At 33.7% G+C, this 13143-nt stretch overlaps 1 protein-coding gene and 1 pseudogene across 1 annotated transcript; one reads left to right on the top strand and one right to left on the bottom strand.

The window, feature by feature from the left end:
* Positions 1–2469: 2469 nt before the first annotated feature.
* Positions 2470–5548, top strand: LOC132804937 (disease resistance protein RPP8-like). The gene has a single exon (XM_060819369.1). The coding sequence runs from the start codon at positions 2518–2520 to the stop codon at positions 5398–5400; it is 2883 nt and encodes a 960-aa protein (XP_060675352.1). The 5' UTR covers positions 2470–2517; the 3' UTR covers positions 5401–5548.
* Positions 5549–6797: 1249 nt separating this feature from the next.
* On the bottom strand, positions 6798–12870 carry LOC107413389 (pullulanase 1, chloroplastic-like; annotated as a pseudogene).
* Between the last annotated feature and the right edge of the window lie 273 nt (positions 12871–13143).

The following is a 13143-nucleotide window of genomic DNA, read 5'->3' as shown; positions in this document are numbered from 1 at the left end:
TATCATTCTAATTCTAATGAAGTACTTAAAGAACTGTAAACAAATGCCTTTACCAAAACCGCCTAATGGGAAAATCTATTACTTTATCAAACAATGATTTCAAATTTGAATTTATCACTGGTTCAATATGAAAGAGAAAAAAAAAAAAAATTGATTGTTTCTTTGATTTTGGTAATGCAAACTATGAAGTTCTATGCATGTCAATGATTTGAACTTCCACGTTATCAGTAATTGGGAAAGTTGATTCTCCAAAAAAAAGGATGTATATGCCAAAAAAAAAAGAAAAAAAGAAAAAATCATATTTTTCTCAATAGATGTGGAGAAACAAAGAAAAGCATCATAAATTATTGGATTATCAAAAAGCATTTGATGTCATGGATGGGGATAGGGAGTTTTGCTGGCATAACACTGGATGATAAATTTAATATACTGCACATAATCCCATACTAAAGGTAATTCATTTATATTTTTTATTTTATATATATTTATTCCATACTAAAGGTATTGCATTTACATTTAAATACATTTTATTTATTTATTTTACATTTTATATGCATTTATATTTATATAACGAAGTAACATACCTCCATGGATTGTCTTATTAATTCATCGGTGCAGTCCTCAACTTCTTTTGCTATCATGACTTGGCTCTCTGTCATGAAGAACCTATAGCTTGGCAAATGTGTTTGTACATTTTCTTGGGAGCCAATTCCACGGGAGCTCTAGAAAAAGAAGTTTTTCAAATTTATTATTATTATTATTTTTATCATTTATAATAATTTCTCTTCTCTATTCTAGTACATATATGTTACCAACTAAATCAATTTTATTTGACTATTATTATTAATTTTTATATATACGGTGAATAATCACAATTAGGAACTACCATCATACTGAACATGTAGTGTATATAATTTGTCTTACTAATAGATGAAGTCAATTGACCACAAAAATAGTAAGCAAAAAAAAAAAAAATGTTTACCACAAAATTGCCATTACTCTAATAATTTGCTTCGTTAAAAAAAAAAAAAGGTTTCATTTATTTGCCGGTTCATCTAGACAAGGTAGGCTTTTTTTTTAATTCATTATTATATATATTATACTGTGTACATGTTAAATTAGGAGAGGAAATTTTTGTCACTTGCTTGATCCAATTATGGAGCTGGAGTTAAAACATTATTGTCTATAATTTGCTTGATAAAAATTCTCTTACCATACTAATAAAAAAAAGACAGATCGATCTGCTATGCCATCGCACTCCCTATATAGCTATGAATTACAATTACTTTAAATGCTAAAGGGACAGCAAATGCTTTAATCAAACACCAGATATACATATACATACATACATATATATATATATATATATATATAACATAAAGAAAGAGAAAGCGAAAAAGAAAAGCGTGAGATTTCATCTTATACTAGTTTGAGATTTCCTCTGATACTAACATAACAACGCTATTATACTTGTTGCCAAATGATTATCTTGCATCTTTCATCCAAAGAAATTCCAATTGGAGACTAAAAGTCAAGAGTTAAAGAATAAGTTTGAAATAAGGTGAAACAATTTAAAAACTTACATAGATAATATATTGATCTTAGTATCTTACCTTGAGGCTTACAATGTCAAACAGAGGGCTTCTTTGTCATGAGCAGAAACATGATTAACCTGAAAAGTTTTTACTTTATCAATCACATGGTTTTGCAATTTTATTTATATCATCATTAGAATCAGGTTTAAAATGTCAAGGCTGTCTATGATTTCAACGGTTCTTATAATATACTTAAACATAGAAATTTTCAAGGAATTTAGGAGTGTGTATATATATATATATATATATATGTTAGCAGTAATGTTTGATGTACAAGTATTTCAGAGATGCAGGGTGCCTCTGCTTTTTCAGGAATATAGTAGGGTACAAAAATTTAAAGCAATTGGAGCATATAAAGAGTATTAGTCAAATAGTAAGATTGCACATTCAAATCTAACATAAAAGTATCATATAAATTAAAAAAAAAAAAAAGAAGAAGAAGAAGAAGAAGAATAAGCATATATATCATTCGGGCAATATTGTGAATGTCCATTACCAGCTATTTTCTTGTTTGAAGCGACTACTAACTTGAGGATAAAGAAAGTGAAAATTTTATATGAAAATTTTATATCGAGAATTTACTTTTGGAATCTCACAATTGATGAAGTTTGGTGGAAGACATAATTGCCTAAAAGGAGTACTGTCTAAGAGCCCACGGCAGATATTTTACTGTCATAGAAGATATAACCTAAAACAAACTAGAACACGATCGAATCGAATTTTAATAAAGTTTCATTTTGTTGTTTCAACGTAAGCATATATTCAGGTAAGCATATATCCGAGATAAGTTTGCAGTCTACGCAACTTCAAGGTAAGAATATATACTTATGGTGACTTTATTTAAATGTGCTCCCTCAAAGCTGCTAATACATACCACATCCTCTTCATCAATTAATTAGCCTGAAAAAGCTTTTTCACAACTATGGCGGAGTTCGCGTTAACAAAATTAGCAGAGTCCGTCTTGTCCCAAACAGTAGAAAGAATCACTGAGCATCTCATTCATGAAGCTGCTTCCTTGAAGAGTGTGAGGGATGATGTGGTGCTTTTGCAAGATGAATTAGAGTCTCTTCAGGGCTTCATAAAAAGTGCAGATGCCAAACAACACCATGACCAACACCTCCAACGCTTGGTACTAAAAGTCAAAAATGTAGCTTCTGATGCAGAGGATGTTGTTGAGACTTACATCCACAGAGTTGCCTCCTCTTACTTCAAAGCTTTCCATAATAAAAGAGTTCGAGCCCAGATCAGCTTTGTCCGGGAGAGGATCAAAGTCATCTTTTCAAGCATGCAGACTTATGGGATCACATCTGTTGCTGCTGGAGAGGGTAGGACGAGTAGTTCAATAGCAGAGCTGCAGCAGAGTTTGAGAAGATCATCCCCAAATGAAGCAGATGAGGATGTTATAGCCTTGGAGCAAAGCACTAGGGTTTTAACAGCTGAACTGACCATGGAGGAAGAACAGCTCCGCATTGTCTCTGTAGTGGGCATGGGCGGTTTGGGTAAGACCACGCTTGCCAAGAAAGTGTTTAAAAGTGTTAAACAACATTTTGACTCTGCTGCTTGGGTATTTTTATCTCGAAGATTTGTCCCAAAAGATGTTTTCATTGAAATCTTGAACCAAATTTCGGGAAAAGATAAAGATAAAATAGAGAAATGGAATGCTTCGAAAGAGCATGCTCTAATGAATTTAGTTAAGGAAGAGCTCAAGGAGAAGAGGTATCTGGTGGTACTTGATGACATATGGACGATTGCAGCTTGGGATTCCATAAAACGTGCTTTCCCACAAGGAAAGAAGGGAAGCAAGCTTGTGTTTACCACTCGCAATGGGGATGTAGCAACATCTGCCGATCCATCGAGCTCCCCAGTTGTACCTCGTGTTTTGACATTGGAAGAGAGTTGGGAGCTTCTACATCGAAAAGCATTTCCAAGAGGAGGTTGTCCACCAGAATTTAAGAGGTTGGGAATGCAGATGGCTCAAAAATGTGGAGGACTACCTCTTGCAGTGATCGTACTCGGAGGCTTGTTGAGTACAAAAAGTTCATTGGATGAATGGGAGAGGGTGTTGGAAGACGTAAATTCATACTTGAACAAAGTGCAATCACATCAACAGTACGAAGGAGAGAATGAGATGTTAGCCTTGAGCTACTATGATCTTCCTTACTACTTGAAGCCCTGTTTTCTATATCTGGGCAACTTCCCAGAATTTTCTGAAATACCCAAAAAGAAATTGGTCCGATTATGGATAGGAGAAGGATTTATACCCAGGCCCAAACCGACAACGAGGACAAGAGAAGAGCGGAAGCAAACATTGGAAGCTGCAGCAGAAGGATACATGGAAGAGCTGATCCACAGGTGCATGGTTCAGGTGGAGAAAAGGGACCATACTGGAATATCAGGTGTCAAAACATGCAGCATGCATGGTCTTATGCGAGACTTGTGTATATCCAAGGCAAGAGAGGAAAGCTTCGCTCAAATTATCCAGCAGCAGCATGAGTGCAACTTGTCTCCTGATGTTTCTGTAGCTTCTTCATTTGAGCATTTAGATGGTAGTCATTCCCGAAGACTAGTCATTCATCCTGGTGTAGATCTTTGTTTCAAAAAACCTTGGGCATGCAGCACCTTTTTCAGAAAGCTGCTTGTTTGCAATAATAATCCATCTTCTTCTTTGGTGGAGTCAAAGTGGGTGGAACAGCAGGTACATCCCAACCTTCGTTCTCTTTTGTGTTTGGGTGGCATTCTTTCTTTATCAACATTAAAATCAAGCAATTTCAGAATGTTGAGAGTGCTGGAACTTCGTTTTAGATCGGGATCTAAAATTCCTGGAGGCATTGGTAATTTAATTTGCTTGACATATTTAAGTCTCTCAGGCGATAAGTATGGAGAAATAAGTCTGCCATCCTCCATAGGTAATCTGCGCAATTTGTACACTCTAGATCTTGGGAATAATGCGAGTGTCAAAGGATCAGTGGGAAAGATATCAAGGTTGGTACGTTTGAGATATCTGTTACTACCACTTGATCTGCGCAATCAAAGTGGTTTTCGAATAGATAAACTAAAAGATATTGTGACCCTAAAGAATATACAAGGTTCTGTGTTGATTAGATCATATGATGCACCACACAAATTGACTAATCTTCGAAACATATCGATGTTCTTTGATAGCGAGGATAGTGTTGAAGATGAAGTGAGAAAGGTGTTGAGGTCCCAAATCGTTCAATCAGGCCGACTAACATCCTTGCGACTATATATATACAGCACCGGAGCTGGATTTCCAAGTCTGGAATCACTTTCCTCATGTCATGGTCTCTCCAAATTAATTTTGCGTGGGAAGATGAAATTACAACAACAACAAGGATTAATACATCTTCCACAAAGCCTTCCCAAATTGGCTCTAAAGTTTTCTATGATGGAGCAGGACCCAATGCCATTGTTGCAGAATAAGCTACCAAATTTAAGGTTTCTCTGGCTTGGTAAGGATGCATATGTTTGTTCTAAAATGGTTTGCTCTGCTCATGGATTTCCAAACTTAGACACTCTTCAAATCTCTAAGTTAGACAATTTAAGAGAGTGGAAAGTAGAGAAAGGTGCCATGCCGAGTCTCAAGACGTTAAGAATTGATTACCTTCCCAATTTAGAGATGATTCCAGAAGGCTTGGAATTTCTGACTTCCCTCAAAAAATTGAAAATTGTAGGCATGAGGTATTCCTTCTGCGAGAAGTTTCAGGTGAAAAATGGAATTCCCGGGCAGGATTATTACAAAGTCCGACACATACCTTTTATCTTTTTTAAGAATATTGAAAATTAATTTTATGTATTTTTTATTTTAATAGATCATTTCAAATTTTTTTTTTTTTTAAGTTTTAAGTTTTATTTATGTGATTGCTTTATTAAATACGACCTCTGCTGGTTTGTATGGAAAAAATAACCCCTGTTTTTTTATATTTATTTATATCATATTATACTTACATATATATAATAAATTAGAAGAGGATATTTTTATCAAATATGAACTTGGAAGTTTTTTTTTTTTTTTTTCTGTTGACAAAATATGGGGGCCGGAGTGAAAACACTATTTTTGATCTTTTTTTTTTCACTTTTCTATCTGGCTATTTAGTGATTACTTCTGGTTATCAGTCACAAAATATTCCATCTCTTTTAACTGATTTATATTTATTTTCTCGACCATTTTATTTTTTGTTTAATAGTTCATTTAGAACCCTTTTTTTTTTTTTTTTCAAGTTTTATTTATTTGATGCACTTAATGGGAAAAGGTTAGTACCCCTCTATTATTATACTGTACAGATATTAAAGTTTTTCCCTTTTTTTTTTGTGGGGGGGGGGGGGGGGGGGGGGGGGGGGGAAGAGTACAGATATTAAAGTTGAGTTAAAACACCAGGTCGTTCTCATAAAATCGATCACTATTAGAAACAGAACCTTTGTTTTGGTACTTTTCTTTTTCTTCCTATTTAGTGTCTTATTTTCTTTATTTCTTGTCTATTTCCTTTTCCAATTGGATTTTTTTTTTTTCTTTCCTAGTTGATTATTGTCTTAAAAGTAAATAAATAAATAAATAAATATGAAAACTAATAATATTAAAGGATCTAAGTTATTGCACAAAATATACATTCTCTAACTCGAAGAACTCGTCTCGAAGTTTGCCAAGTAGACAATATATATATTTTCTGATCTAAAAATTAAAGCCTCCCATTTCGAAAATTAAAAGCTTTTATTGAAATTAAACTTTACCTTGTTTACGTAAATCAACCAAATATTTTTCACCCTTTACATAGAATTTTATATATACCCATATATAAAATATAATTGAAACGTATGTTTTATATAAACAATTAATTTTAATATTAAGCCAATTTCCTCAAACTTCATCACAAAATAAATAAATAAATAAATAACAAATTGGTTAATTTGCCATTATATATGCTCTCATTTAGAGAGGTAAAATACTTCAAAAACAAGTCTAGGTCATATTGAAACATTGTTAAAAATTCAAGAAGTCCAGGTCATATTTTCCATGTTTCTCTGATATTCTTGGATGAAATCTCATCGTTTGTCAGAAAGACAATGAAAAACAACCAACTCAACTCTGTTAATTGGACCATAACCTGCTACTCTTCTTTCCCATAACAACAACATATTTTTACCTTTTATCAGCACCTGAAAATTAATGCGGATAAGATTCTTGGATGGGTTATAAGTAACAAGTATACGTTTATGTAAATCTAACATTGTTTTTATGCTCCACCAAGTCAACAAATGCAGTCACATTTATGACTATTTCTCATTTGCACCATCAAAATCAATGATTATAGCTTTACATTTCACATTAACGGGTCAACCATAGCATCTCTTGCTAGGAACTTACTATGAAACAGGCGACCATGAAAGTCATTCATCAATATCATATTCACAGCCAGTCATGATAAAGAGCAACCCTCTCAAATTCTCCAAGGCTCGACAAGCACAAATGTTGTCGTTGCAGGTTTACTGAAGCATCCTGTCAAAGTTTCAAACATCGGACTCTTGAGTACATGATCAGTTAAAATCAGCTGCACCGATTTTCATACAGAAAAGCCATCCACACTTTACAACATGTGCAAAAGAATAATTCATGAAAACAAATATTTCAGCAGTATTAAGATCAGATGACCTAAAACATATAAGGAAATTTCTTTTCTTACCAGCTTGTTACCCAGGAAATTTTGATCATTTACAAAGATTTTTACATAAAGAAATTCATAATTTATGTTACAGATGCTTTTATTTATGTTTTAGATTTATATGGTATAATGGACTAGAAATATAATATTTTTGGAACATCTACAACCAAGTATATGAATATGTCTTTATGTGTGTTTATGCATCTTAGGACGCATAATATGTTTATAATATACACTCTACGGTTGACAACTAGGTTTGATAACTACAATTGTGTAAATTAAAAGTTCATACTACAACTGAATTGCAAGTCGCTCCATCCTCAAAGCAAACACTCAACACAGACAATTTTAAAGTGATTTACCTGTATAGGATGCAGTTGAAGAGTTCTAGCTAGCCCTCAATGCAGGACTGAAAAATGAAATCTCACTTGGACATGAATTGATGATAACAACAATGTATGAGTAGCTGCAAGGAACAAGGATATCAATACTACTGTTTGTACTGTATCGGCATCAAATAATTAAAAGCATAGAATTTAGTTTCATCACATTGCCCCAGTTGGGATAACCCTGGGACACCTTCATGACAATCGTCAATGCTCATAACTATAACTCGTGGGACCAGTGAGGAACCAGTAATGTGAAAATGCACCCGTTCCTAACAATAAAGGATATACTTCTGTTTTCTAAAACCATTTCTCAGTTACCATTCTGATGTCAAATTCAACTACAAATACACTAGTCCATATTTTCAGTTATTGGCAATCAAATTTAAATAAAGATCAAAGGAGGAAAGGAAAAAAAAAAAGTAATAATAATAAAATATAAACAATACAAAACAAAAATGGTAAAGTTGTCCGATAAAGTTTTCTGAAAGGGGGGGAAAAAATGTTTGAGAAACAAAATAGGAAAGAAATATAAAAAAGAATGCACGAGGTGGAAGAACCAAGAGTTTCAGCTGTAACAGAAGATTATTGTTGGGGTAATTTAGCCCTAAATTTTTTATAGTTCAATATTTTTAGTGATCCCTAATGAACTAGCAATATAATGGAAAATTGCGATTGCTTTCAGGAATTCTGAAAAAAAAAGCTAAAGATTGTTTATAAATATGGGCATTTCAAATTCAAAGCAACACAAGCGTTTTGTTTCAGAATCTCAACAGGTTTGGATACACCACTTTGATGACAAGGAATTACAATACATTCCCCTATTTCCATTTGTAAGTAGAACATCTAATTCTGATTTAACATGACATATTTCCTCAAGCTGCACAATAAAATAGCTACTACTAGATTGGAAGGTCGTCCTTACTGCTGCACACTTATCTACCAGAACAACAGTGCTAAAAACCCTGCTCCAGCCAAATTAAAAATTTGATGACTTAAAGTTAATCTTTACCAGTTTATGAATTCAAATTGGTATTAAGTTATCTTCTTTGAGTAGTCCAAATTATCATAGACACTGAGCACTACATTTAGAATCAATATAGACAAGCTTGTAAACTATAACAATAAACAACTTGAATGAATGAAGCTTTTGCTTATCGCTTATGAAGATAACCCATTTTCCTTGTTGGACTCAATTTGCCAATGGTAAATTAATTATGGAAATGCTGTTATTTCATCAGGGAACATGGGTATTGAAAATCTTAAGAACCAAATCATGTTTTTCACCTGGATGGCATTTGCTGTCTTCAGGTGGAAAAGAGGTGAAGAGTAGCTAATACGTAACAAATTTGAGAAATTGTTCACGGCAGCAAGGATGTGATTTTCCTTAGGCTTGAATAATTGATCAGCCAAACCAGGTTGAAGTCTGGCAAAGAAAGTAAAGCCAAAGATAATCAATAAACATGATATACCAACAGACTACAAATTTCCTACAAGAGAAAAAATAAAATAAAAATTCCAAATGGCTTCAAATAATGACTGAAAATACCAGAGAACAGTTACAGTGGCCAGTTCATCCCATTCTTCTCTTCTGAAGGATGTCCAACTCCCCAATAGTTGGAATTGTAAGTAAAATCAAGTCTGGAAATCCAGACTAAGAATCAAATTTGAGGTAGATGGATTATGTAGAGGTTGTATTGATTCATCCTCAATTACAAAAGAAAAACGAAGATAGATAAAATAGGATAGAAATATCTATTTCTAGTCAAGTGAATACCAATGAGCTTATTTAAACATACAGGTAGAACGAAAATAAAAATATTGTGTACCTGTTGAACCAATCACCACAGCTGTATGAATCACTATCAAGTGTTTTGAGCGTAGCATCCCATCACCGGAATGGAAAAACGATATTCCCTGGAGACAGAAATTATTTAGATACCAGTTGACTCTGTGTCTGCATATATACATACACAGACACAAGCACTCACGCACATACTGTTGCACACAGCATAATACATGCATAAACAAACAATCAAAAACTGAATTTATTAGCATATACTAATTTAAGATAAGTATGAATAAAGATAACGAGTTGATTGTCACTGGAATCGGAAAATTATATTATTAGGAGGTAAGTGTAATATTGAACACAAAATTATTAATTCATAGTACATGGAATAAGAGTTTGACATTCTACACACAAAGAATGCATATTGAAGTAACCTAAAATATATTTACTCATATGGAGTTGGATGACACAAACTATTCTGCAAAGAATGCATATTGAAGTAACCTAAAATATATTTACTCATATGGAGTTGGATGACACAAACTATTCTGCTGTATCCATCAAAAATTCAAGTGTATTTGTCTGATTCTGTTTGAAAGTGCACATGCAAGACCAACGTCTGAGTCAATCCATAAGGGAAGAATTCATGTCTGGTAGCACATGTGATACCGAAGCAGAAAAGAGAAAGAGAAGAGAAATATGTTCATATTCTATAGAGAACAAATTTATCACTCAGATCAAGAAAAACGAGAATACCTGGATAGTGAGAAATTTGGTCTCCATAACGTGGTCACTGGCACTGCAGATCAATGCAGCATGTAAGAGAAGACAAAAACACATAGAAATCGACATATCACCAAAACAAATAATCAAATCGAGATAGTCAAAATAATAATTGAAATTCGCTTTCTTTTGTCAGAATATAGGCTGAAGTAGAATCCATGACAATTTTGTATAAAAGAGGCATTTTGTATCTCCTTGGATACTGATATCAATCCTTTCCATCAGAGTCTTAATGCAGCAATAGGAGAACATAAACAACATGAGAAAGAAAAGAAAGAACAAAAATAAAAATAAAATACAATGTGATTAAGCGGGTTTAGTAATGATGACATATGAAAATGAATGCTCGACTCTTTCTAGTCGAAGGCTCCAGAAATCTTTAATCAACTGCATCAAATTCCCTACACAATTTTAACCTCAACTCTTAAATTCATTTTGATAAATGAAGATAATTCATCATTAAATCTTAAAACAGAGTAAGCCTGAGTCGTTACCTGAAATCCCTTACATGCAACTCATATATACTTATGTCCAAGAAAGAAAGTACATCAGGTTTCTGATCTGCCAATATATCCCATCCTTCAGGCTTCAAAGTATCAGAACCAGGATTTACAAACAATGTCCGCTGGGCATCTGATGAGAGTCTGCGATCTAACAAAGAAACAGCTTTTAAAGCATTGAAATTAAAAATATGCTTGCATGCAATACATGAATGGATAAATTAACGGTAGCACTATATAATTTTTGAATATAGAAACACCTTAGCTATGTTTGGATAACTGTGGGGCTACCGGATATAACTAGCATACCCTCTAGTATATGGATCATTTGCATAGCATTTTTCGATTTTCTGGGTGCTATAATGGTAGACAGATATTTCATAAACACAAATAGCAGCCTTCCTAACCTTTTGGTCCTTTAGTTTTCCAAACACCATTATCCTCCCTCCAGCTAGACAATTTCTTGTGGATTATCTGCTGACACATCTTTATAAATGCAAGCCCGTACTTCCTGCTGAATGCAGAAATAAGTTGATAAACAAATGCACAGCATTATCAAGGACAGATAAACTATTAAAGTGAAAGATCAAGTTACAATATATAAATAATAAATGATAAACTATTAAAGTGAAAGATCAAGTTACAATATATAAATAATAAATGTTATAAAAAGATATGATATACTAGAGCAGTAGGCGCCCAAAGAAAAAGTGACACAGCTTTGTTTGAGTAAAGTGCACCAAGGGGCCACTATACGAGAACAGATAAACTGTCAGAGTAAGAAAAGAAAGATCAACTTACAATATATAAATAATAAATGTTATTAAAAGATAAGATGTACTTGAGAGCAGTAGGCGCCCAAAGGAAAAGTGATAGTAAAGTGCACCATTGGGCCACTATACGAGAACAATTCATCCAACAAACCAGGCAACTGCAGACCCATCAGCTGTAACACAAAGAGTAAGAAATCATTGCCTGCTAAAAGCAAGACGCAAAAAGTTCACCCAGGCATCTGGAATTCAAAATTATAACGTTGTCATGAGAAAGAGGAACCGTACCTGTGATAAAAGACGACCTTATATATTTCAACAAAGCATTATTCAAAATGACTAATAAAGAAACAGCTGCAAAATATGCTTACAATAGAAAGTAGAAATTGCTAATTGGCACTTGAGTAGAGGTTTGACATCCAAACCAGGAGGCATTCTGAAAGCTCGGTAATCCCTAATATAAAGAAACTTTTCTATCACCTAGGAACATTAATTTTGAACCAATGAGTAAACTTAACAAAAATTCAATATCAACCCATCAATAAGAGGTCAATTATATATAAGAAAACCCAAGTGAGTAATTATTAAACTAACATAACTCAAACAAATTAGCAATAATCCCTATAAATAAACCATATGTGTTACTTGTGCTGGAACCCAGTAATCATCGTCTTCAAGCTTAACTTTCATATCCTGGCCTGTTAGCAGAAAACCCATTTATTCCACATTAATCCAATGAACTCAACCACCATATTTGGAACAAAAGCTCTTGACAGAGTCCAAACCTTGAATACCATCATCAGTAAATGACAAAGCAGCGGCTTTACTAGCAAATAAGCAGCAGCAATCATTTCCAACATCCACATTCCATGCAATAATGTATTCACTGACACAGTACGCTCTTGAATACAAGAAGCTGTCCTGGAACTGTTGCAGACCATTTTACCACAAAATAAAAACGCTAACCAATTACCACATACACAATTGAAACTCTGTAATTCAGAAATTACTTTTTGAGAACAGAATATGGAGAAGAGAATGGGAGAACCGGAGAGGTTGAAGGGGATGCCTGGGAGGACGTGGAGGAGGAAGAGCAACAGCGAATGGGATGTTTTGAGCAAGTAAGGGAGTGAAGGGGTTTCACTGTGGAGATTAAAACGTTGTCGTTCCGAAGAAGAATGTTATGAGAGAGTGGGGCGTGGTGGAGGAGGGAAGTGACCGACGGAGGTTGGAGGAGGAGTTGAGGATGAAATGTGGAGTGGAGAGGAACTAAGAAGAAGATACATTGCCCACCACATTGGGGTGTTTGGCAACCGAGAATCTCTCAGGTCTCACTCTCCCTTTACTCTTTTAACTTTCTTTTTAATGGCTTGCCTAAAATAAAATAAATTAAATTAAAAATTCTTGCAATAATGAAAAATCTATTTTGCTTTCAACTTAAAAAATGAGCCCTAATTTGGACTATCTAAATTTTTTTTTTTTCCAGTATCAAAGGTTTTCTATTTTAATTTTACTATCAAATAGGCAATGATTTTTAAATTTACAATTGAAACTCTCGTTCAGTTTAAATTTATTTAATATCACCTAAAAAAGTTTAAGAAAAAATAATTAACTTAAAAACTAAAAATTTAATGGATAAAAA

The sequence above is a fragment of the Ziziphus jujuba genome, chromosome 8 (genome assembly GCF_031755915.1).
Source record: "Ziziphus jujuba cultivar Dongzao chromosome 8, ASM3175591v1".
NCBI lineage: Eukaryota > Viridiplantae > Streptophyta > Magnoliopsida > Rosales > Rhamnaceae > Ziziphus > Ziziphus jujuba.
This window is presented reverse-complemented; position numbering and strand designations above follow the sequence as displayed.